Below are 27,524 nucleotides of genomic sequence, written 5' to 3'. Positions count from 1 at the left end.
GTCGTGATACTATCCTGCAGTCCCAAACTTGTAATACTTGTAATCCTAATGTGCCAGGGACCACGATAATGCTTGCCTTGTCTGTATCTAATAGGAAAATATTTTACTCTAGCCCCTGGGGGTGGGGCTCAGTCCTAGTGAGCACCCCCATAAGGAGCATGTCTATTATATACATATAATACATTGACGACTGTGAGGCACCATTTTTACAATGCGGCCTACATAAAAAAAAAACTTTAGTAAACAGAGCCCTATTGTGTGAGTAGACAAGGAGACCAAGAACCAAAAAAATAAAATAAATAAAAAATATATTTATAAGAAAATAAGGTAAGCAAATATAATATATAATATTTATTAAAGGACAACTCCAGCCAAATTCCTAATGTACAGTAACTTTGGGAAATGCACATATAGTGCTATTTCCCTTAATTTAGTAGATCAGGCAGGGTTCAGATTCCCTAAAAAACTGTGACGTCACAAATCAGTTGTAATTCCTATAGAGTGTCCAGCAATGGGCGCACTATATGTAGAAGTCTATGCCACTGTATTGTCTATGGAAGTGTATGTAATTTAATGTAGTGTAATAAACACTATGTTTTATTGATTGAATACATTTATGGAATACTTTGGGGAGCAAGGACACTTGCTCCCCAAATGGATGGCACTGAGCAGCGAGGAAGAGAGGTGTCCATGCATCTAACTACCTCCCCCCTCCCTCCCTACTCGGTGCTGTGGGACAGATACACACTACTTCTCCTCCAATCATCTGCTCATAGTATGAGCAGATGATGGGGGAGTAGTAACAGGGCCATCCCAGTCATACTATACTCCCATCATCTGGTCATAATATGAGCACATGATGAGAGGAGTAGTACAGTGTATATGTGGAGGTGGGGGTGGGGTGGGGGGCTGGGGGTAGTGGTGATGGGGATGGCCCTGGTACTACTTCCCCATCATCTGCTCATACTATGAGCAGATGATGGAAGGAGCAGTAGTGTGTGTCTGTCCCACCACACCGAGCAGGGAGTGAGGTAGTTAGATGCACGGGCACCTCTCTCCCTCCCTGCTCAGTGCCATCCATTTGGGGAGTGTCCTTGCTCCCCAAAGTATTTCATAAACGTATTCAATCAATAAAGCATAGTGTACATTACATTACATACACTACCATAGACAATACAGTGCCATAGACTTCTACATATAGTGTGCCCCCTGCTGGACACTCAGTAGGAATTACAACTAATTTGTGACGTGGTTTTTTTAGGGAATCTGAACCCTGCCTGATCTACTAAATTAAGGAAAATAGCAGTATATGTGCATTTCCCATAATTACTGTACATTAGGAATTTGTCTAACATTCTATAAGTAATAACATATTAAAAAATACTTTTGGCCGGACGTCTCCTTTAAATATATAAATATAAGCGCTGCGGAATCTGTTGGCGCTATACAAATAAATATTATTATTATTATTATTATTATTATTATATACTGTATAATGTTTATAAAAAATAACACAGCAAAAGAAAAACTAAGAAAAATCTGAAAAATAAAGTAAAAACTAGCAGTTGGATTTGCAATCTCTCCTATGCATCCCTAATTTCAGAAAAAAATCCATGTTTCAATGTAAACACTATTAGCATATTTACTAACTAGGACGAGAAGAAAATATGTGTGAACTGTTCCAATAATAGCTGAGGCTGCTGGCGCTGATCATCGGTGTTAATGTCTTTCGGCGATTCTGGCTCTCATTGCGTATGGGAACATTGTGTACCGCTATGTAACAGCCTCATGTAGGGCAGGTAGAATGTGAAGGTAAGGTCCATGACAACCAATCAGGACTCAATTGTCATTTTCAAAGGGGCAACTTTAATAATAATTCTGATTTACGTATAGAATGCCAGAGCTGCAGTATAGACTGACACATAGGCAGAGCAGTAGATGAAAGAGAGTCGGGTGATACTCTGCAGATTTCTATCTCCTTAATGATCTGCAGTAACAGTTCAGCATCATCTAATAGTGCAGGAGAACTGAGACACAATAGGGAATATATTTTCTCTCTTCCTTTGAATTACAGTTAGCAGAAACCCACCCAAATCTAATTTCTGCCTCTTTGTGCCACCCGTCAATTGTCATCATTCTGGAAATAGCTTCAAATGGAAAAAATCCGACCCCGCGTGTTTGTAGCCAATTTAATATTGGCGGAATTACATTTCTACGCGGATCTTTCTTTGTGAGCCGCTCCGGAATTTATGTTGCCAAGCTTTGAGTTCTTTAACTTAAAACCAAAAACTGTTTGCTCCCACAAGTGAAGTATGATAATCCTTCACGGTGGCGATTTATGGCGATGTAGTGTGAAGCAGATTTCCAATTGCTGTAAAATGGTTGGAAGGCATCTGACCCCGTGCGGCGTTGAAGAGAGAACATTTCTATCCAAAATCAAAAATATCACTGAAGCGTCTTCCTTTAAATTATTATCAGTTACTGGAACAGCAGAGTGACCACTAACAAGGTCGCCATTATGGCTCCTAGGGTGGCTGTCCAGTTGTTGGAAACCTATTTTAATGCACCCAATTAGGTGACTAGAGGTAATCGAGGGGATTATTACACAGACAACCCATTCATTTAAATGGACACATACATAGTAGTACTTAATTTACCCTGTGGAGGTGCTGCAGGGAAAGTGAACACTGATCAATGGAGGGACCAGAACTTTGTTAGAAGAGTTTTTTTTTTACAATAAGCTGGGGATCATTCAAGTGGAGACCCCTTTAAGTTTGGGGGAAAAAAGCGGGTGAGAACCCCCACCCTACCTCTGTTTCCTATTAAAATTGGCACATGGGTCTCACAAGTGAAGTCAACAGTCTGAACAGCCTTAGATACACGTTTAGATACCTCTTTATCAAAGGGCCCATAAGGCAGATTAGGACAGATTTCAGACATTTGCTCCATCTATAATCTGGCCCTGTAGATCTAGGGGTCTAAGGGCGGATTCAGACTACGGAATTCTCGCAGATAAATTCAGCAGTATTCAGTCGCCTGTACGCGCTCATGGCCCGCACGCCATTTCGCCAGCTCCATAGACACCATTCCATGGGCCGGCTGATTCCGATATCCGCCGGAAGAATCGATGTTACAATTCTTTCTGTGAAATGCGGAATCAGCCGGCCCATGGAATGGTGTCTATGGAGCCGGCGGAATGGCACGCGGCCGGGAGCACGTACAGGCGACGGAATTCCGCAGAATTAATCCGTGAGAATTGCATAGTCTAAACCCGCCCTAACACAGAGGGGTGCAACCCCTACAAGTAACATTAGGCCCCAGGGAATAATAACAGTTTCCAACAAGCAATGTACAATACTGCACATCACAGAGTTTTCAGAAATCAGCAGTTCTGGTCAGGTCAGGTTTATACTTACTCATAGAAGGTTGTCCAGCCATTCTCATTACTTTTGGTTGCTAGAAGACCTGAATTTCCATGATAGGTCATCATAGCCAGCTCATTACCCTGTTCCGACACACTCTTAAGAGCACTGTTGGTACCAATAGTCAACCAGAAGACTTGTCCATCAGGTACCACCAACCAGAGAGGCATGCCCGTGGAATCCCGCCTTATGTTGAGTGTATTGCCATTGTTGTCAGTGATGAGGGTAAGATCCCCATCTGCAGTGTAGGTAAAATTGTACAGAAAATCTCCAGTTGTCAGGCTCTGAGTGTAGAGGTGTCGACCAGTTGTGTCAAATAGGTACAATTCCTGGTCAATGGGTGAAGACACCTCGTACATGTTCTGACTATTGAGAAAAGGTTTATTGGTACGGATGAATCGTATCCGGATATTTCCGAGGTCGGCCACGTACAAGTCCCCATCGGCACACACAGCGAGAGATGATGGGGAGTTCAACTTTGCATCCTTTGCATAGCCATCGTCTCCAGAGAAGCATTCACAGCTGGCATCGTTCTTGCAATCACAACCGCTCGGAGCTCCAGCCACCAAGGAGATCTCGCCATTGGTGGTGACCTGCCTGATTCTGTTGATCTTCTTCTCATCAGTTTCAGCAATGTATAAAATCCCGTTATGAGATACGGCCAATGCAGTGGCGGCCTCCAGGGTGGCATGAACGGCTACCTTGCTAAGGAGGAAGTGATCGATGCCTGGAACCTGGCAGTGCATAGGTCTTCCTGCAACGATGCGCACCTGGTGGTTTTCGGAGATTTGTAGCACCACATTGTTGTCAAGGACGTAGAGGGAGTTATCCATTGGGTTCACCGCTAAGTCGGTCGGCCATTCAAGACGAACCTAGAAATAAAAAGAAAAAATAGAGGTTGAATCAGTACAAGGGTCGTAGACACAACAGGGATCCCAAAGTTTTGGCAATGGGTTGCAACTTGGTCAACGGTATATTTGTATTCTGTTAACCACAATGGTGTTTATGGCCGGTTTCAGGTGATCACATTGCCACCCAATATTTAGTGTTGGTTAGAAACTAGTGACATTGTAGAGGTATGAGGTATAGACTTTTGTCCTCTAAATTCTAAGAGCATCTACACACTAGATGTACTCATGTCAATTCTACACTGATGTTCCAGCTCCAAAAACTTTGCAGCCATCTTGTAGGTCTAAAGGGTCAATGCTACTGTAATATAATACTGCAACAGTACAGTATATGTTATATCATATCTCATGCTCCATTCACTCCCAAAGCTGCATTCAAAATACACACTGGCAGACACATATCTCCCATTCGGTGACGGGCTGTCCTGTAACCAAGAAACTCATAGGTACCCAGTATAATTTTATATGCAGCTTTGGAGGTGACTTGAGTATAAGACATAATGTAGATTCAAACTGTAGAGACCGAGAAGTGGCAAACGCAGAATATGATGCCTGAGGCATAGCTGGGTATAGAGCTCTCTGCAGCAGTCTGCATCTTGTCCGAGTTCCAGGCCAAGCCCTGAATTATGCACTCACTTGGCCTTGGGCCAACATTACCCCTCGCTTGTATTAGAACATTGCAGAGTGCGCTTTCCTCTTTAATAATTCATCCCTCCATAGTTTGCAATAATCTTCAGCACACTGCAGCTTTCTGTTAGCATCAAGTATAGCCGCTTGTTCTCAGCAGCCAGGGGAATTTTCAATTTTTAAACCCCATTTCATGTCATCACAGAGGGGTTAAATATTTCATCACCCGTGGACCCCTTCGTGCCAGAGAGATCGGAGTGCAGAACCTTACAAGTCATAAGTGATGAGGCCGAAATCCTGCCTGAAGCTCTTACAGTGTAGACAGGTTGTGTTCATTCCCATCATCCACATCTCCAATGGCATTCCTACTCCGGATTCCAATTGTTTTGGCAGTTAGGCAGTTAAAATTTGAATACAGCTTAGGATACAATTGGAGTAAAATGTCAGTTTTGATACAAATTACTTAAAAATATCAAATTATCCACCAGCTGGTGTATGTCCTGCAGGAAGTGGTGTATTCTTTCCAGTCTGACACAGTGCTCTCTGCTGCCACCTCTGTCCATGTCAGGAACTGTCCAGAGCAGCAGCAAATCCCCATAGAAAACCTCCCCTGCTCTGGACAGTCCCTGACATGGACATAGGAGGCAGCAGAGAAAAACATTTTCCCTCTGGAGTACCCATTTATTGGTAAACTCCATTACTGTCAATATCATTCGGTAGGGTTGTGAGTGTATCGAAGAGGTGGTAATTCTGTGTATTAGGTCTTAATACGCCCTTAGAAGAGACGTCTTCTGTAACAGACGTGGCGTCAAGAGCGCAACATTAAAAAAATAAAAATAAAGTCACTCTCTGAAAAAGATTAAAACACTTTCCTCGAACGCCATCCTTCACGGGCAGATTTGTCTGCATTATAATGAGGAAAACAATCGCTGACATGTTTTCATCCTCGCCTCTTTAAAGCACAGCATGTCTCCAACTGCAACTAATCTGCAATCTGATACAACCAAAGTCCTCTTACATCCCTGCTGTTGCAAATTTTGGGCGAGACAGCGTTTCATATCCGATGCCAGTTAATCCGATACAGCTTGTGTAAGTGCCAGAAAACTCAGCTAACCTCTATGGAAGGCCATACTGGTACCTGTGAAATATCCATAATGGAGTCGCAGCTTAGGGGTCTGGCGGAGGTCAAGTCGTTGGAGCCGAGGAGGGTGGAGATGATGCCATTCTGGTCAATGCGACGTATCATGGTGCCGTCAACAAAGTAGATGAGGCCATATTTGTCCACGGTGATGCCTGGAAAAGAATGTCAATGTTAAGTTTGTGTCTGCAATCCAATGGTACTATTGGTTTCTACTGGGAAATGCCTTGTGTATTGTCATAAGTATATGTAAAGCAACTTGAGGATATCCCAAGAAGAATGTGGGCTCTACGGAAAGATAAGTAAGGGCATGAGTAGTGTTGAGTGGAAAGGTCAAACTGGTCAGGTTCGGTAACGTTCTCCAAACCTGAACGCTCACTATTTGACTCTCCGCGACTGCAGAAGTTGGATGCTGCCCCAGGGAGTCCTGGAAAACATGGATACAACCAACACTTGTGAGGTATTTCCATTGACTTCTGTTGAAAACAAATGGCAAGTAGAGCAAAAATGAACTCTAGAACTGGACATTGTAAGCCACAAGTAGAAGTTTAGGCCTACCATCTATGTCCTTTCTATGGAAAAATTTTGTGAGTAGAAATATCCTTACATTCTATAGTGTGAGCATAACTATGAGGAGTCTAGCATTAGGCCAAAGCTTGGTGATGTCTTTTGGTGCCATTAAGAAGCCATCCAAAGTGCGGATACCAAAGTAGTAGCCTGTCAACTAGAAGTGATGTTTGATGGAAATAAATGGATATCAAAAGTAATGGTCAATGGAAATCATTCATTAGTGTCAATGGATATAAAAGGTGATCGTCAATGAAAGTCAATGGTCCATAGACATAACATGTGAAAGTCAACAGATACATCATAGGTAATAAATGTCTAGGTTACCATATGTGATCATCAATGAAAGAGAATGCAAGACATAAATTAATGGCGCTCACGGGAATACATGAGAGTCAATGGAAATGAGACCGAGTCTATGAAGCCAGTGGATACCATACTAGATGGTCAATGGAAATCACTGGTGATAGTCAATGGAAGCCAGTGGATACCATACTAGATGGTCAATGGAAATCACTGGTGATAGTCAATGGAAGCCAGTGGATATCATACTAGATGGTCAATGGAAATCACTGGTGATAGTCAATGGATATTATACATAAAAATCATGATTGTCGATGGAAGTCAATCGATATCATGCCACATGGTCTGTAGAATAGAGTACAATGGATACCTAGTCAGCAGATAGTTCATTTATATCATTAAAGGGGTTATCCAGCGCTACAAAAACATGGCCACTTTCCCCCTACTGTTGTCTCCAGTTTGGGTGGGGTTTTGAAACTCAGTTCCATTGAAGTAAATGGAGCTTAATTGCAAACCACACCTGAACTAGAGACAACAGTAGGGGGAAAAGTGGCCATGTTTTTGTAGCGCTGGATAACCCCTTTAAGTGAGAATTAATGGTAATCATACATGATGGTCAATGAAAGTCAAGAGGTATCATATCTGGTGATCAGTGGAAGGCAAGGCTAATCAAAAATTATTAAAAGTTCATGGAAATCATACTTGATACAATGAACGAGATAGGCGACCACTGTTTTACTGTACAATTCGATTTTCTAATTAAAAAGTTATAGTCACATTGTTATCGGCCTCTCATGGCACCGATGCTGATCTGGCCCTCTTTGTGTGGCCAATAACTTCCAATGATATAAGAATTCTAGCGAGATCTTGATTTTACTTGATGTCAACTAGTCACGCTACCACACATCATAATGTAGCTTGTTGGAAGACGGATATAGCAACATCCCTTTACGACTTCACTAAACTAAGATGACATGCTCCGCTTGTACAAGCAGTAGGATCCAGTCTAATGTGTAAGATCTGCCTTCTAAGCACCACAGCGAGTCCTCCACCCGGCGCGCAGAGCTGCGATTCTAATTAAACACCATGACAGCGGTGTGAAGAGATGGGGTCTACATGTTGTCATAGCCCTCCGCAAACCTCCGATAATCCTCCAACACAATTTAGCAGCGTGTTTAGAAGCAGCGGGGGGTCCCCCGTGGTGGGTACGTAGTCTCTGCATTTCTAGCTATCACTTGATAAATAATTTCTTCATGTTCTACACAGCCCATAAAATTGTCACTTACATAAAGATTAATGTAAAAAAAAAAAAAACTCTCCCCACACAATCTCCGGAATCACAAACAACAAAGGCAAGGGATTTTAACCCATAGAAGCAGAGGCATAGAGTGAAATTTATGCCTCATAATCTCCCAACAGTAGCCACTATAATACTGTAGCATAGCATTGTTAAAAGGGTACCCCACTTAAAGATTTAACCCTTTTTAATCCCCGCCCATAATCTAAGCTTATGTGTAATAGGTTCCTATTACATGAATTGGGCCGTTTTTCTGCAGCACATCCTGACTCTCACACTGTAGCTGTTGAAAATCCTTACTTCCTGGTCCACTCTGTCTCCACTCCTCTGTCCTCCCCTCCCTTCGGAGACAAAAGTCACATAAACTCGGTCTCTTCTGTAGCCAGGCAAGCTGTAGCACCTCATTTGTAACCCCACCCACCACTGACATCTTGCCAATCAAAGAGCACCTGGCTAAAGGGGTGGGGAAACAACTGAACAGTGACAGCCTCTCCTAAGCAGTATAGGGGAAAGGAAATACAGTTGTCCCAGCTCTCTTTCTAATCTGTCTATATTTCTGTTTGCTTTGACGTTTGGACGGCACCCATGATTATCAGCATTGCTGCTCTCTTGGAAGAGTAGATAGATAGATAGATATTTTATTTACAGTGTAAAGCAGAAGCAGGTAGACTGGGGACGGCTCAAAAAACTCAGGGGGCCTTGGAAGCATTTGAACTTTCAGCTCTTGGGGGGAAATACCCCTTTAAAAGAGTTGTCTGGCGGTATTTGTTTTATCTGCAAATTCAGTTTGCCCTACAGTTACTTTACTGCTAAGAATAGTCTATATGAATATGAGCCATCTGTCAAATGTATATATCAGGAAGGCTGTCTGATGTATACCTCCAATGGAAGGCTCAGACATATGCCAGTGTAAAGGCATTCAGTCTCATACATTGTCCTTACACTCCCATGTTAAAGATGTAATTTGCAGGCCCTTCTTCAAAGAATACAGTAGCTACATGGGCTACATTTGGTGCTCTGCTGCAATACCACTAACCACAAAAGGTAGTGGTGATTTTAACTATGTTAAACCCCTTTATTAAAAAAGGTTATTCAGGATGAGGAAAACATAGCTGCTTTCATCCAATAACAGCGCCACATTTGTTCTCAGGTTGCGTGTGGTATTACAACTCGACTCCATTCAATAGAACAAAGCTGTAATACCCTGCACAGCCTTGGAACAAGAGTGGTGCTATTTTTAGAGCAAAGCAACTAAGTTTTTCCAATTATCCAATACTTTACATGGTACCATACATCCTGGTTGACAGACAGGGGTATTTTACCTGTGACTTTAGGGTGGAAATTTGCACCCACAACATTAAAAGGGTACTCCGGAGATGGAAAAAAATGGTTTTCAAACCAGCAGGTGTCAGAAAGGTATACAAATCTGTAAATTACTTCCATTCAAAAATCTCAAGTCTTCCAGTACTTATCAGCGCGGTATGCCCCGCAGGAAGTGGTGTATTCATTCCAGTTTGACACAGTGCTCTCTGCCGCCACCTCTGTCCATGTCAGGAACTGTCCAGAGCTGCAACAAACCCACATAGAAAACCTCTCCAGCTCTGGACAGTTCCTGACATGAACAGAGGTGGCAGTAGAGAGCACTGTGCCAGACTGGAAAGAGTACACCATTTCATGCAGGACATACAGCAGTTGATAAGTACTGGAAGACTTGAGATTTATAAACAGAAATAATTTTAAAATCTATATAACTTTGACACCAGTTGATTTATTTTTTATTAATATTGTCTCTAGTGTACCCCTTTAGTAGTCTCCAATGGTAGCAGAAATATAGCTCTCATCATTCAAAGCCTGATGGGAGTTATATCTTTGCAACCACTGGAGAGCAGCAGATTGGAGACAACTTAACCAGATCAATTGGATATCGGAATGATGTTCTCAGTATGTATCTAGGGCCAGGTTCACTTTAAGAGTCCATTAAGACCAGGTTGGAAAACAATTGAGATGTCTGGGGCATCATTTACAGAGCTCATTACGTCGGCGATATGGCACACAATACAATACAATAAAATATAATACAAGGAACCTTTCTGCAATCTTTTAAACCGTTCTTTGCAAACTCTGATGTAGCTGTTTAATCCTTTGGTGCCCTAATTTGCGGTCCTACAAAGCAGATGTTATATGGCTGGAAAAGGATTTACCAATTCCGGCTATAAAAAGTACAAAACCCTGCCCGAGACGCTTTACCACTGACGGCTTTAGAAAGCATTAGGGGACCCATTTGCCTTCAATCCGGCCCTTTAAATAATGTGATAATTAGATTTATAAATTTACAAGGGCCGGCGGTCTATTAAGGGCCCGGCACCGGATGATGAGTGACACAGAACAGGGTTCGGGTGATATCAAGTTCCTTAATCCACAAAATTTAGGCTTCGGGTCTGGTTCACGGTTCGCCGCGATGACAAAGACGTGCGGAAAACTTCTCCTAAATACCATTCCCTTTGGAAATAAAAATTCGTAACGTGTAATTCTACTTATGGTGGAGACATTTTACCGTGGACGAGGATTACAATTAAATTATGAAAATGTAGCTGAGGTTTCATATGGCTTGATTTAAAAGTCACTTGTGGTTTGGGATTGATTGAAGGCAGCTTTGCCGAGATTTTTTTCCTTTTTTTGGGGTTTATGGTGCGTTAAGTACATCTTTTTGTATGTTAATCTAGGCCTCCTAGCATTTTGTGGAAAATGGGAAAAAAGGGACTAAACCTAGTGAAATAAATCCACTTGGCCCCCATCCATATCTTGTGATATACGAGCAAGAGCATTTTGGGAAAATTTCATACAAATCGAGCAAATTTCTTTTTTTAGACAAGAAACAAATGATGGACTACTTCTTCTTTGCCCCGTTCAGTATTTTTCTTTTTTCTGCAATCTCTATAATTCTTTCAAAAACAGCACCATGTCTGTTTGAAGGTCATGTGCGGTATTGCAGCTCTGTCTCGTTTGGTTCTGTCAAGCCAAGCTGTAATACGAGACACAATCTGGATATAGATAGATATAGGTGTGGCCCTCTTTAGCTTATTCTGGAAAAACGCCTTTAAGGGTTCTGCTTTAGGTTCCATCACAGCTGATCTAATGGGCTCCTAGAAAATGCTAAGGAAAAAGAAAATCTAACAAGAGGAAAAGTAGGTTGCTATGTGTATTTACAAAATGCCCCCCAGTTAACCAGTGAGGAGAGAAGAAAAATGGATTATTATAGATACATTTTTGCATCTGTATTACGGCCCTAAGTTCCGGACCTGGCCACTCTTCTGATCAACCGAACTGACAGGATCAAACGGAATAGCTGTTAAGCCTACAGGTCGAGCCTTAGTGGACTGATGCACTCTTCCATTATTATGGTACTGCTAAAGATATGAGAGCCATTGGAAAGGTGATAAACCATAACCTTGCGGTTTCCCCTTAAAAGGGTTACTGTCCCACAGACATGTTTAAATCGGTGGGTCTCTCGGTGCTAAGGGCCCCACTGACTGTAAGATATAGCCAGGAGAACTGCATGCTTAATTTACAGACTTTCCACTCCATCCTATATGTTGAAGGAGTGCAATCGTTGGGCCAGGGAGTAAAGGGCACAGTTGCACTTCTCCTGGCTTTGTCTAGTGGTCAGTGGGGATCTTATCCAACATTTATGCTCTGGTATCAGCGATGGTCAATGACCTGGAAGATGTCCATGAAGACATCCTGTCTCGGTAAAAAGATATTCTCAATCTCAAATACCAAATGAGTGTTGTAAAGCTTTTCTATCATCTATAGGTTTGAATAGCAAGATTTCCAAACACAAATTATGGCACACCATCACATAAACCTATTCTATTATTTATTATGTATCATCCGGAACCTTGGTTTACAGCCCTACAGGTTGGTGGCCTTTTCCATGGACAAACTTGGTTAAGCACAAAATAATATTTTTTTAACAACAACTGTAGACCTGGATTGTGGAAAACTCGAAGGAATTCACCGTAATAGAACATTTTATAAAAACACAAAGTATTATAGCCTGCTCCACAGGTCACCACCAAGACACACTCAATTCTTGTGGGAACAAGCCATGATTGTTAAAAGGAATGGATAAAGATGATCATCTCCCCAATTCAAGGAGGAAGACTTAAGATCTAACGTGGCTTCTCAAAATCAATTTTTCACGATTATGGTCACTATCGTAATTTGCTTTTACCTCTGGGATTGTTAAGAGAAGCTTCTATGGCTTTTCCACCATCTCCACAACGTGTGTCGTCGAAGGGTAGACATTGGTCTCCAGTTCCTGCCACCACTTCTGAGTTCTTCACAACGTCCTTGACAACTGTGGTTGACTTTATCTTGTACACCCGTCGGCTGTTGGTGTCAGACAGAAGGATGGCGCCAGTGACTGGGTCGGTAGCCAAGTAATATTTATGGGCCGGGCTGTGGCTGGAATTAATGAAAGGAAATAAAGGAAGATGGTCATATTAGAGCTCCGGAACATCCAAGAAGACACAAGGTCAAGTGATGTTGTTAAGGAGGCAAAATGCCAACTGTACTTATCCATCAACATAGAGAAAGAGGCGATGAAGGGTAAAATACACTGAATTAAATTATTGTAAAAGTCCATGTGAGACTAAACATGACACCATATTCAATAGCAAAATGGGAAGCAGTCAACAGACCCAGCATCTAAAACCTGGCGGCGGAATCCCTCAAGACTACTTAAAGAAATTCCTGAACACACCAACTTGTTAAATCTGAAGGCCTCTGCTCAGAAAAGGTTGAACCCATAAACTTTCCTCTTCCTGGGGAACCTTAAATTCTAAGCCAAGACTTTTTATTCGTATAGCTTCAAAGTCTTGTCTTGATAACAGTTACTAAGGAGAAACAAAATATTGAATAAAAGGAGGCTGGAATTAAAGAGTTACTCCAGCCACAACTTATAAAATCGATTTAAGCGCTATAAAAAGCTCTCATATGTACAAGAATATAACTACTATGAAACGTTCTCATATAACTACTATAATACTGACTCCTATATACAAGAATATATCTACTATAATGCGGTTCAGGGAAGAAACAGAGTGCTGCACCTCACACCTATGGCTGATACTAGTGCCGCTTGGCTAAATAAAAAACACATCAGAATTTTGTGTATGAATTGATCAAGCCATACTGCCCCATGTACCTCGTGCCGGTATCTGATACACATGGGTCCCTACACTAAGTCCACACCGTGCCAGTCAGTGGCCACCAACCCCGCAGGCGTGCACAGCCAGGGAACGGGGGCCATGGGACGGCCCTGCGACCCCCATGCCACAGGACCAGACCCAAAAACACCACACCAGAACCCGGCCAGCACCGCCGGCGGAGAAGGTCGCCCCCAAGCAGCACAAGTCTGGATAAGGTATTGCGCTCACCATAGCTGCAGCAAACAGAATGGGAAAAAACAGGAGGGATAAAACCATGTGCACTCAGGTGTCTCCTGCTAATTGCGGTCATGTGGGTCTCACCAGGAGGAGTGCAATACACGGAGAAAAGAGAGAAACAAAATGCGGTTCAGGGAAGAAACAGAGTGCTGCACCTCACACCTATGGCTGATACTAGTGCCGCTTGGCTAAATAAAAAACACATCAGAATTTTGTGTATGAATTGATCAAGCCATACTGCCCCATGTACCTCGTGCCGGTATCTGATACACATGGGTCCCTACACTAAGTCCACACCGTGCCAGTCAGTGGCCACCAACCCCGCAGGCGTGCACAGCCAGGGAACGGGGGCCATGGGACGGCCCTGCGACCCCCATGCCACAGGACCAGACCCAAAAACACCACACCAGAACCCGGCCAGCACCGCCGGCGGAGAAGGTCGCCCCCAAGCAGCACAAGTCTGGATAAGGTATTGCGCTCACCATAGCTGCAGCAAACAGAATGGGAAAAAACAGGAGGGATAAAACCATGTGCACTCAGGTGTCTCCTGCTAATTGCGGTCATGTGGGTCTCACCAGGAGGAGTGCAATACACGGAGAAAAGAGAGAAACAAAATGCGGTTCAGGGAAGAAACAGAGTGCTGCACCTCACACCTATGGCTGATACTAGTGCCGCTTGGCTAAATAAAAAACACATCAGAATTTTGTGTATGAATTGATCAAGCCATACTGCCCCATGTACCTCGTGCCGGTATCTGATACACATGGGTCCCTACACTAAGTCCACACCGTGCCAGTCAGTGGCCACCAACCCCGCAGGCGTGCACAGCCAGGGAACGGGGGCCATGGGACGGCCCTGCGACCCCCATGCCACAGGACCAGACCCAAAAACACCACACCAGAACCCGGCCAGCACCGCCGGCGGAGAAGGTCGCCCCCAAGCAGCACAAGTCTGGATAAGGTATTGCGCTCACCATAGCTGCAGCAAACAGAATGGGAAAAAACAGGAGGGATAAAACCATGTGCACTCAGGTGTCTCCTGCTAATTGCGGTCATGTGGGTCTCACCAGGAGGAGTGCAATACACGGAGAAAAGAGAGAAACAAAATGCGGTTCAGGGAAGAAACAGAGTGCTGCACCTCACACCTATGGCTGATACTAGTGCCGCTTGGCTAAATAAAAAACACATCAGAATTTTGTGTATGAATTGATCAAGCCATACTGAGTGCACATGGTTTTAATCCCTCCTGTTTTTTCCCATTCTGTTTGCTGCAGCTATGGTGAGTGTAATATCTTATCCAGACTTGTGCTGCTTGGGGGCGACCTTCTCCGCCGGCGGTGCTGGCCGGGTTCTGGTGTGGTGTTTTTGGGTCTGGTCCTGTGGCATGGGGGTCGCAGGGCCGTCCCATGGCCCCCGTTCCCTGGCTGTGCACGCCTGCGGGGTTGGTGGCCACTGACTGGCACGGTGTGGACTTAGTGTAGGGACCCATGTGTATCAGATACCGGCACGAGGTACATGGGGCAGTATGGCTTGATCAATTCATACACAAAATTCTGATGTGTTTTTTATTTAGCCTAGGGGCACTAGTATCAGCCATAGGTGTGAGGTGCAGCACTCTGTTTCTTCCCTGAACCGCATATCTACTATAATACTGCTCCTATATACAAGAATATAACTACTATAATACTGCTCCTATACACAAGAATATAACTACTATAATATGGTGTGGAGAGGATGACGACCGGCACTAGCTGATATTGGGAACACTCAATCAGGACGTATAGGACAGGAGATTGCGGCTATAAGCGATAGTGTCCTTACCACTGAGTTGCGGTGCAGAGGCAAAGCAAAGGAGAACAAATGTAAATGTAAAGAAATAGAGTCTCGCACTCACCAACTTCACAGATGCAGGTGGTTTATTGCAGACACATCGGAGCTGGTGCAGCGGGGAGAGGGAAGGTGGAAAGGCAGGTGAGTTCACAGAGGAGCAACAATGTTTCACAATGTGAAACATTGTTGCTCCTCTGTGAACGCACCTGCCTTTCCACCTTCCCTCTCCCCGCTGCACCAGCTCCGATGTGTCTGCAATAAACCACCTGCATCTGTGAAGTTGGTGAGTGCGAGACTCTATTTCTTTACATTTACGTAACTACTATAATACTGCTCCTATAGACAAGCATATAACTACTATAATACTGCTCCTATTTACAAGAATATAACTACTATAATACCGCCCCTATATACAATAATATAACTACTATAAAACTGCTTCCTATGATAACTTAGGAAGCTTTCAATGCACTCATCTTGTTCTGTCTTATGGGACGTTTCCAGCTTTTTCTTTATTAAAAATAGAACAGAAGTGACATTTACATGTATATATTATCCGGGAGGATCTAGATGGTTCCTGTAAGTAGTCTCTACGTCTTCCTGATGTGATTGGCTCATTCTTAAGCCTCCTGTTACTGTGTAATGCTTCAGGTAATAGTGATTATACGGTTCTTGTGTCTGGAGAAGGTGAGACATCCTGTGATCCGGCTCATTTACGTCGCCCATTTGTAAGGTTGTGCTCCATTAGGGGGCAAATTGATTGTGCTCTGTGCACTGAATACCCCCATGCAATGCAATTAACCCCAATACGTCTGCCTACAGTCCCTCCATAGAGGGAAGAATAAGAAATATGCAGGGGAGACAGTGTGGGATGGGGAGAAGCTAAAATGCCAGGTTCTGGCTGCGTTATGTAGAATCTCACCTCATTGAGGCTCATAATAACCGGCCTTGTATTCAGGAAGACCCTGCATCCCCCCCCCCCCCCCCAATCTGATGTCACAATGAATATAACTCTCACTAACTATTTAAAGGGGACGCTGTGCTCTAAATAACACGAACCATTAATATATCTGAGTGTACTGCAGTGTAAATTGTGTGAAAGGCTGAAAACACTTCATGACCTGGTCCTGCCCTTACAGCTGATAGGCTGTTACAATGGAAGATTTTGGAGCGCATGTGGCTAAGTAGTCTCTGTGTGGCATTAAGTTACAGTTCCCTGGCCAGGGCCTAGGAGGACGCGGGGACGGACAGAGTCTGGGAGGGCGCGGGGACGGACAGAGTCTGGGAGGACGCGGGGACGGACAGAGTCTGGGAGGACGCGGGGACGGACAGAGTCTGGGAGGACGCGGGGACGGACAGAGTCTGGGAGGACGCGGAGACGGACAGAGTCTGGGAGGACGCGGAGACGGACAGAGTCTGGGAGGACGCGGAGACGGACAGAGTCTGGGAGGACGCGGGGACGGACAGAGTCTGGGAGGACGCGGGGACGGACAGAGTCTGGGAGGACGCGGGGACGGACAGAGTCTGGGAGGACGCGGGGACGGACAGAGTCTGGGAGGACGCGGGGACGGACAGAGTCTGGGAGGACGCGGGGGCGGACAGAGTCTGGGAGGACGCGGGGACGGACAGAGTCTGGGAGGACGCGGGGACGGACAGAGTCTGGGAGGACGCGGGGAGGGACAGAGTCTGGGAGGACGCGGGGAGGGACAGAGTCTGGGAGGACGCGGGGAGGGACAGAGTCTGGGAGGACGCGGGGACGGACAATGCTTCGGAGGACGCGGGGACGGACAATGCTTCGGAGGACGCGGGGACGGACAATGCTTCGGAGGATACGGGGACTGATAGAGTCTAGGGGGACGCAAAGACTGACAGTGCCACAGAGCATGCAGGGATGGACAGTGTTGCGGAGGATGTGAGGACAGACAGTTCCTTGGACGCCATGGGTCTGCACGGCTTCTTGGGAGCATAAGGCTGCACAGTTTCCTGGGGGCATAGGGGTGCACAGTTTCCTGGGGGCATAAGCGTGCACAGTCTCCTGGGGGCATAAGGCTGCACAGTTTCTTGTGGGCATAGGGGTGCACAGTTTCTTGGGGGCATAGGGGTGCACAGTTTCTTGGGGGCATAGGGGTGCACAGTTTCTTGGGGGCATAGGGGTGCACAGTTTCTTGGGGGCATAGGGGTGCACAGTTTCTTGTAGACATAGGGGTGCACAGTTTCTTGGGGGCATAGGGGTGCACAGTTTCTTGGGGGCATAGGGGTGCACAGTTTCTTGGGGGCATAGGGGTGCACAGTTTCTTGGGGGCATAGGGGTGCACAGTTTCTTGGGGGCATAGGGGTGCACAGTTTCTTGGGGGCATAGGGGTGCACAGTTTCTTGGGGGCATAGGGGTGCACAGTTTCTTGGGGGCATAGGGGTGCACAGTTTCTTGGGGGCATAGGGGTGCACAGTTTCTTGGGGGCATAGGGGTGCACAGTTTCTTGGGGGCATAGGGGTGCACAGTTTCTTGGGGGCATAGGGGTGCACAGTTTCTTGGGGGCATAGGGGTGCACAGTTTCTTGGGGGCATAGGGGTGCACAGTTTCTTGGGGGCATAGGGGTGTACAGTTTCTTGGGGGCATAAGGCTGCACAGTTACTTGGGGGCTTAGGGGTGGCACAGTTTCCTGGGGGCATAGGGGTGCACAGTTTCCTGGGGGCATAAGGCTGCATAGCTTCTTGGGGGCACAGGGGTGCACACTATCTTGTGGGCATAGGGGTGCACAGTTTCTTGGGGGCATAGGGGTGCACAGTTTCTTGGGGGCATAAGGCTGCACAGTTTCTTGAGGGCACAGAGGTGCAGAGTTTCTTGAGGGCATAGGGGTGCACAGTCCCTGAATACAAACAATAGATGTTAAAATTCACTGACAGCAAGCAGAAATCTTAAACACTAGTATCTAGTATTGGCTGACCACCTTTTACTATTGTTTTGAACCACGACGGGAAATTCCTCTAAACAAGGTGTCACTAATTACCGGTGAGGAGAGCGATGGCACCGTCCGCTTCTCTAATCAGGACCGGTGGATACTCACGGACTAGCGGGCAGGAAATATTATATCAGAAATTACTCCTTGAATAAACTGCGCCGGAGCTAATTATCCATGAAAGACACAACGCTAGAGAAGCTCTAATATCTCAGCTCATTGCTGGCGACGCAAGGAACGGAGCCGCCATCCATCATGTCTTACTGTATGTACCAAGATGAGCCAGGCAATTAGCCAAGCAGCCCTCGTCCTAAAGTGAAGATTTCAGCAATGAGGAACCCGGGTGACATGTTCCACCTATCCATCTTCTCCATGCATGACGGCATGCAGAAAGCCAAGCTCGTACGAACGCCAGCCACGCCAAGATGAATGGATCGCAATGTCTGTCACTGATTAACAGTGCCAGGCTCAATCTCAGCAAAACCATTAGATTCCCATTTAAAGCCACATTATGCTGAAAAATGACTGCCGAATAAGTGCTGTGTGGTTTGTACATCAATTATAGGCGGGAAAGACACGAGATTCTTAGATAGGAGCCAGAATGGTGGATTTTTGCTATTAAATTGGTCACAAGGGGGCACTGGTTCATAAATGTGAAAGCTGTGACTGATTGCAAAGTAATACATATATAAGGGGAATTCAACCTTAAAGGACTGGTTTGGAAGATTTAGAAGAAAAAGCCGAACCGCTTTGGGCCTCCAGATGGGACCCTGAGAACCATCACTGAAGCAAAAGCCGCTGTTTGCAGCATCTCTCTGCTCTAACAGGGTATCTATTAGCTCTAAGAGCTGCAGACATCTGATCAATTATAAAATCATGTTTTCCTTCTCAGCTTAAAGGTGTACAAATTAACTGGGGTCAGAAAGTTAAACAAATTTGTAAATGACTTTCATTTACAAATCTCCAGTCTTCCCATACTTATCAGCTGCTGTATGTCCTGCAGGAAGTGGTGTGTTCTTTCCAGTCTGTCACAGTGCTCTCTGCTGCCACCTCTGTGCATGTCAGGAACTGTCCAGAGCAGTAGCAAATCCTCAAAGAAAACCTCTCCTGCTCAAGACAGTTCCTAACATGGACAGAGGTGACAGCAGAGAGCACTGTGTCAGACTGGAAAAAATACACCACTTCCTGCAGGACATACAGCAGCTGATATGTACTAGAAGGCTGGACATTTTTTAATGGAAGTCAGTCAACTTTTGTAAAACCAATGGATTTTTTTCAATTGAAGTGCCCTTTAAAAATTATAGAGGGTCTACGGAGCTGAATTCAGCTTTAAGAAAAATTCTTTAATTCTTTAAACTCTTGAAGTTGAAAATTCTTAAAGGGGACACAGTCAGGGGGCATGGATATGCAATACAAAAATGGCTACACAGAAGTGAATACGACATTGCATGCAGAGGACTGAAAATACGACAGCACAGGGAGGCGAGGAGATCTTACCTGTGTCTGAAATCTTTATTTCTGAGAGAAGAAAAGAGAGGCAGAGAGAAAGGGAAGTGTTAGTAAGAGAGGACGGAAAATATAGAGGGTTAATACAACGCTCATAGAGGTGAGCTGCATCTAACACATTACAGATGTATATACCAAACCTAAACTTAAAGGGGTTATCTAGCGCTACAAAAACTTGCCTACTTTCTTCCAGAGACAGCACCACTCTTGTCTCCAGTTCAGGTGTGGTTAGCAATTAACCTCCATTTCCTTTAATGCAACTGAGTTACAAAACCTGCACCCTAACTGGAGACAAGAGTCATGCTGTCTCTGGAAGAAAGCGGCCATGTTTTTGTAGAGCTGGATAACCCCCCTTAAACTACCAAACGCCAATAAATACCTCAGCTCCAGGATGTTGGTGACATTGCCAGAGGGGAAGATTCTTCGGATGTAGTTGAAGTCTCCGACATAAAGACTGCCATCGGAGCCACAGGTTAGAGCAACTGGAGCCAAGAGTTTGTTGCCATCCGCTAAACCATTACAGCTGGGACAGGAGATGCTCCGACGGCGCCCATTGCCCATGGTGCTCCCGATGACGGCTGGCTGCTGCGAAATGAACTGGTTCTCTCCATTGCCTTTGTGCAGGATGCCTGATGTCATCAAGAATAAACCTGTTACTCTTCATATAAAATATATACTGTATACTTGTGTAATTAATATAGGATTATATTACTTTAAGAAAGTTTGGGCTTATTTATTTTTCCTTCTATAAAACCTTTAAGAATTATAGTGCTGCATAAAGGTGAGTTCACAGGGCATGCAAAAAAGGGGGTTATCCAGGACTAGAAAAAGCATAGCTACCTTTTTTTTTTTTTTTTTTTGCAAAAACAGCACTACCCTTGTCCTCAGGTTGTGTGTGGTATTACAATTCAGCTTCATTCACGTTAGTGGAACTGAGCTGCAATACCACTCGCAAACGGAGGACAGGAGTGGTTCTGTTTCTGGAAGAAAGCGGCTATGTTTTTCTAGGCCTGGATAACCCATTTAAACATAAAAGTGCTATAGAATTACAATCCAAAAAATAAATGCGGAAGTATTACAGACTGTCAAGATTTTTTTGCACAAATATTGGAAAATGTCATCTCACTTACCGGTTTGTATATTGAGCGCGTGATGTTTGTCCAGCGACCATCCCCCCAGCTTGGAGGCCTCAATCTCATAGCCTTGTAATATTGCGGTCCTCTTCTCCCATAGGATGAGGTCAGGGCAGGATTCATACTCATATCCTACAGACACTGTGGAGAGGGGGGCAGTGATAAGTATTGGGGTAGTGATAGCTGTAAGAGGCATTAGTACAGGCGGCCACAAACAGCCAACATCACCCCTTCACAGGGTCCTAAATACTGAAAGGTCAGCGCTAAAGGGTAACATTAAAGCAGCTCTTCTTGTCCTCAGTTTGGGTGTGGGTTTCCCATTGAAATTAATAGAGCTGAATTGTAATATCACACACAACTTGAGGACAGAGGTAGTGCTGTTCTTACACTAAATTAGCTGTTCTTTTCTACTCCTGTATAAGCCCTTTAAAGGGGTGCTCCGGCCAAAAAAAACCATGTCAACTGGTATTAAAAGGTTATATACTGTCCAGAGCTGGAGAGGTTTTCTATAGGGATTGCCTACTGCTCTGGACAGTTCCTAACACGGACAACAGAGGTGGCAGCAGAGAGCACTGTGTCACACTGGAACGAATACACCACTTCCTGCAGGACATACAGCAGCTGGTAAGTACTAGATGATTTGAGATTTTTTAAAGAGAAGAAATTTACAAATCTGTATAACATTCTGACACCAGTTTAATTTTAAAGAAAAAAAATAAAATAATCGAAGTTCCACTTTAATTCACTGATGGCAAGAGAAAAACTCCTTCTATGCCCACCAAAAAAATGGCAAGTACTACAGAGGTGGTGCTGTCATGTTATCATCCCAACAAGTCTGTCACAGTAAGTAAATGGATTACAAAGCTGTCCAATTCTGTCAGAATTCTGAATGCAGCTCTGGATGTAAATTCAATATAAAACACAGTGAACCCAGTCCTACGACGACCTCCGCCAGCAACTTACCGAACGCTTCGGACAGCCCGTACACCTTCTGACTGTACACATCAGTCTTATCCCAAATGAAAAAATAGGAAAGGTCTGGGGCAGCCGCAAACCACTTTCGGAAGAGACGCCCCTCTACGGCGACCATCAAGTGGACTTTCATGAGGTTGAAGGGTATGGTGGGGTGAGTCATGCTGATCCTAAGGACGGACTTGTAACCGGCGTTCCGTGTGCTCAAATAATTCAGTTTGATTTTGCTTCCAGGAATTTTAATTTCTTCTTGTAAGGCCTAAACAAAAAAAATAACAAAAAAAACATCAAAATGACAATTTCCCATAATACACTACATTACAGTCTACATATAGGGGGAGCTTAATCAAACATGGTGTAAAGTGAAACTGGCTCAGTTGCCCCTAGCAACCAATCAGATTCCACCTTTCATTTTTCAAAGAGTCTGTGAGGAATATAAGGTGGAATCTGATTGGTTGCTAGGGGCAACTGAGCCAGTCTCACTTTACACCATGTTTGATAGATCTCCCCCACAGTCTCCTCCCTAGGCTGAACCTATAGAACTACTCATCCTGGGAAAGGAATACAATGCAAAAACTACAGTGAACACTGACACCAACACGGGGGAGGCCATAGGAAAATGGGGACTTTAGAGATAGATATTGCTGTATAGAAAGATGCGCCATAAGACCTGTATATAGATATACGGCCCCCTGGACAGCCCTGGGTAACAATACTACATCATCCTGTGGTGTCAGCATTTATTACTCTTGGTCCACTTTTCTGCACCAGGAGCCGCCGCTCTGAAGGACGTTTGGACGCTTAAGTTAGTCGTGTATTATAAATTGAGGTTAAAGGCGGAAAAACAAAATCTGCAAGTGTAGCAATATGGCTGATTTCCTGAGGCGGTAAACAACGGTGTGCATGTAAAGTACGCTTTAATTTTCTCCTGGCTGAAGTCTTCCATCACCCTGACAGGGCCATTTATCCCGCCTGATATGTAAACATTGTTCATGAGGCTGGAAGTCCTCGATTTCATCATTAAGGCGACTTTGCTTGCCTCCGAGATCTCCTGAGCTAATTGAACAAATGGCTTCCATTAAGCAGGTGGCTCCACCAAGCCCAGCACCCGGGACCCTCTGCTGAGGATGAGAAAAGTAACGTTCCTACCCTCCTGCATCTTGCCTGTCACGTAAAGATCGGTTCTATGACACAGCCCCCGATTTACTATTGCGAAAACACCAGAATTTTAACGCACTCTATGCCTAAAAAAATCTACATAACTTGTACCATATATTTGGATACTTTTTAAACACCCCTCTCCACTTGTCTGACAAACGGGTGTGGTCACAGTGAAATGGGGTGTGGCCTTTATGTGTCAAACTTTTGCCTGGTTAGGAGTTATCAAACTATTAGCTGGTTTAAACTTAGGGGGAGATTTACCAAACATGGTGTAAAGTGAAACTGGCTCAGTTGCCCCTAGCAACCAATCAGATTCCACCTTTCATTTTCTAAAGAGTCTGTGAGGAATGAAAGGTTGGATCTGGTTGGTTGCTAGGGGCAACTGAGCCAGTGCTACTTTACACCATGTTCGATAGATCTCCCCCATAGAGCCCTATTGTATGGAGTGATTATTGGGCAGATCTGTATACTAGGGCTAGCAATCAGCTGACACGCTGAATATTTATTGCCTGTCAGCTGCACATCTTCCCGTGTAATAGGGGGGGGGGGGGGTTGTGCGGCTGACAGCTGATTGACAGAAAAGGACAGCAATTGTTTGTGTAGCCCAGCTGCAAGTCCAATTGAGCCTTGCAAATGAGTGCTGATCACGGAGATCGGTGTTCGTTTATAGGCGGACTCGGGCCAGCTAATAGTGACTAGAGATGAGCTGACCCGAGCGTGCAGCCTTTAAATACCGTGGCAGCAGGAGTTGGATGCAGCCCTAAGGCCTGGAAAACATGGATATAGTCCTAGGCCTTAGGCAGTGTCCAAGTTTTATAGGACTCCCTAAGGGTCCATTTACACAGAAAAATTATCTGACAGATTATCTGCCAAAGATTTGAAGCCAAAGCCAGAAACAGACTATAAACAGAGATCAGGTCATAAAGGCATAAAGCCTGAGGTTTCTCCTTTTTTCAAATGCATTCCTGGCTTTGGCTTCAAATCTTTGGCAGATAATCTGTCAGATAATCTTTCTGTGTAAATGGACACTAAGGCTGCATCCAACTTCTGCAGCCAGATGTAATCAAATGCCACCTCCTTGGGTTCGGGAAGAGCGACATTTTCTCTCTTTCGGGATCCTAAGTTTGTTTGATATGAGCTGACTTTTCACCCTATTGTTAACCCCACCCACTTGACACATTTCAAGAGTTGTGTCAAATATGGAAGTAAACTTTTCTTCTCCAGTCACATCCAGAGCAGCAATCAAACTTCTGCTCAAAGTAAGCCACCTCACATCCTCCTGCTGGATCAATCTCACCAAAAATCATGTGTTCTATGATTTCCATGAAATTGCTGTACAATTTTTTTCCGATGTTGCCCACCACCACTTACCTGTATTTCAGGTACGATGGGCCCCTTTTCCGAGCATGAGCTGGCAAATGCTGTGAGCGGTGCTGGGGAGAGAACAGGATTGGGGCGGGCAAAGTTGCTCAAATCACAGCTGGCAATTTCATTCTCCTCGAGTCTCATGGTGATGGTCTCCATAACGAAAAAGCGGTCCCAGGGCAACCAGAGAGTGTGTTCCTGCGTGATAAATGGCGCCCGCTCAAACCGTAGGGTGATAGAGATGCCACCATTGGTTACGAGATCGAAACTGTGAACATTTGTGAAGATATAAAAAAATAATAATAATTATGGTTCAATTATATAAAATGTCATTGTAAATATTTATTAAAAAAATCTAATTTAAAGAGGCATTGTCACATAATAATATTAATAATAATATTAATAATAATAATAATAATAATATTAAAGAAATCAACAGGGGTTAAAAGCAGTTTTGCAATATACTCTTTTTTTGTTTTGTTTTGTTTACTTTGTTCAAATAAATGTTATAAATAGGGCCAATAGGGGTCTTCCTTCCTGTCAAACTGTGGCCCATGCTTCCTTTGACGAAAATTTGGTCTTTCCTCTTCTCAAAAAAAAAAAAAAAAAAAAGAGACCAAACACAGGAAGTCCCAGTCCTTTCAGTACTCACAGTCACGGCTTGCTATTGATTGGCAGCCATGTGTACGGAGCATGTTCACACAGTAGCAGAGAATCCTTGGGGGTGCTCGCATTATATGGTCAACTCTCCTGTTACACAGCACCCAAACCTCTGTAACCACACAGTGACCTCATACTGACTTAATTATTACAAAACACAGAGCATGGCCTCCTGGTAAGCTGCAGAGATGAAGATAAAAATGCTAAAAATACCCAACCAATATTTATATAATTAAACAAAATTAAACTCCTACCTGCTACAATCTGCTTGACAATACAGTTAAGGGCATGATGACGTATTTGACTCAATTAACTTATATAATACTTATATAATCTAATCTATGTAATCTAACTGGTTCAACTAGAATGAAACAAAAAAAAAAATTCTAATAATTATTCAAATAATTAAAATCAAATTTCAGTTACCCAAAAATAAATGTAATTGGAATTTAAAATTGAATATAATTGAAAAAATATTAAATTTAAAAAAAGGATTTAATTGAAATAAAATAAATAATTGAAATAAACAACTTGCCTATATTTATGTAAGCGAAACCCTACGTAGTGTCAGTGGTAATGACTCCTACCTGCCGCGATCTGCCTGACAATACAATTAGCGGTGTAATGACACATCTTGCTCAATTATCTTATATCACGGTTACATAATCTAATATATGTAATCACATGCTACAAAAAAAAAAGACAAAAATAAAAATAATAACTAATAAGAAAGCCCCCAATGCATTGATGTTATAAACACCACTCGGTAATTATCAGATATAATAGGGCTTGTTGCGCTAGGATCCCTGTGAGGCTCCAAACAAATGTATTCATGGCGTGATAACTTATTTATGATGATTGCTCCCAGATGTTTCCGTACACCTCGTCTTTGTCACATAAATCTCCGTCTGTGACAGCTTTACATGTTGTTTCCAGTATACATTTCCATTAATGCTGAAAGTTTCTAGTTGAACACTAATATAAATCTATTCGGCATGGCGTTAGCGCTTTACAAGCCAGAGATGAAAATTCATATAGGACGGGGTATGAGCACTTTTGCAACCGCGTTTTTAATTACCTGAATGCATCTAAAACTGAAGCAATTTTGCAAACACTTGAATATAAGATCTATCGTTTTGTGTGCACAGCTCCTATACAGGCCTATGGGTCTCTCTGGTAACAGACTACAAACGTACCCGGCTGAGGCTAGAATAAAAAACTAATATATAATAGTCATGATAACTAGAAATCTGTTATCATTTTGTGTACTCAACTCTCAGTATCAGACTACACAGGGTTTGTTTGTAGTCTGTCACCGTGGAGATGTAGGTATTGTATACAAACTCTACATAAGCTCCTAAAACACCACACATCTGACTTAAAAAAGTAGAGAGGGAGGTATTGCTGGCAGTGAAAAGCTCAATACTCCAATATCATACTGTAATGTGTTATTACCCCCACTTAAAAGAGTAGCTGTCTTCAAATATAACGTTTGACATGTCGCCAGGCATGTAAAAAAAGTTATTGATCAAAGCGGGTCTCACTACTGAGACCTGCTGTGATTAGGAAATATAGCCAAGGAGAGTGGGCGGCAACAGCGCCATCCACGCCATGTTCAGTCACTAATTCTGACCATGTTGTGTCCTAGACTTACATTGTCAGAATAAGCAATTATGGAGATATGGCCAGAGAGTGGATGGCACGGCCGCCGCGCTCTCTCCCCTTGCCTATATCTCCCGATCACAGCAGGTCTCAGCAGTGAAACCCATTGTGATCAATAACTTTTGACAATGCCTGATAACATGTCAAAAGTTGTGTTAGGTGACAGGTATTTTTTAAAGTGAATCTGCACTGGCATGTAGCCCCCTAAAAAAGGTGGTCCTCACCCTGTGTCTTGTTCAGGGGTCGGCCTTTCTCCTGATGCTGGTATGTCTGTTATTGCTGACTCCGGCTGGGCGTGGAGTCAATGTGGCGTGGCCTAGAGAATCCATCCCCTAGGCTTGCAGCACCTCTCTCCCAGCCTCCATCCAGCCCAGGGAGTGCTTAAAGTGAAGGGAGGAGCCACAGGCCTAAGGTACGGAAGTTCTAGGCCACGCTACAACAATAAAAATAGTTTTTCTTCAAAATTCGTCAGCGGGAGAAAGGCTGATTCCCAAACCGAACACAGTGTGAGGACCTCTACAACGCAGTACCGGGGGTTTGGAGTGGCACCATGCCGGAATAGATTCA

At 44.0% G+C, this 27,524-nt stretch overlaps 1 protein-coding gene across 11 annotated transcripts in view; it reads right to left on the bottom strand.

The window, feature by feature from the left end:
* TENM4 (teneurin transmembrane protein 4) overlaps nucleotides 1-27,524 on the bottom strand; it is an 890,102-nt gene that overhangs the window by 11,015 nt on the left and 851,563 nt on the right. For 9 of the 11 annotated variants that reach the window (XM_069969727.1, XM_069969734.1, XM_069969735.1 and 6 more), the window contains 8 exons: nucleotides 24,642-24,903; nucleotides 22,101-22,368; nucleotides 21,135-21,278; nucleotides 20,384-20,633; nucleotides 19,996-20,016; nucleotides 12,497-12,729; nucleotides 6,096-6,250; nucleotides 3,417-4,294 (listed from right to left, as the gene is read on the bottom strand). In XM_069969727.1, the coding sequence (XP_069825828.1) occupies nucleotides 3,417-4,294; nucleotides 6,096-6,250; nucleotides 12,497-12,729; nucleotides 19,996-20,016; nucleotides 20,384-20,633; nucleotides 21,135-21,278; nucleotides 22,101-22,368; nucleotides 24,642-24,903 (2,211 nt within the window). The remainder of the gene's footprint in view (nucleotides 1-3,416; nucleotides 4,295-6,095; nucleotides 6,251-12,496; nucleotides 12,730-19,995; nucleotides 20,017-20,383; nucleotides 20,634-21,134; nucleotides 21,279-22,100; nucleotides 22,369-24,641; nucleotides 24,904-27,524) is intronic. The other 2 variants (XM_069969733.1, XM_069969738.1) reach the window with 1 other exon arrangement.

This window comes from Dendropsophus ebraccatus, chromosome 5 (genome assembly GCF_027789765.1).
Source record: "Dendropsophus ebraccatus isolate aDenEbr1 chromosome 5, aDenEbr1.pat, whole genome shotgun sequence".
NCBI classification, from domain to species: domain Eukaryota; kingdom Metazoa; phylum Chordata; class Amphibia; order Anura; family Hylidae; genus Dendropsophus; species Dendropsophus ebraccatus.
The sequence above is the reverse complement of the archived record's forward strand: the minus strand, read 5'-3'. Positions and strand labels throughout refer to the sequence as shown.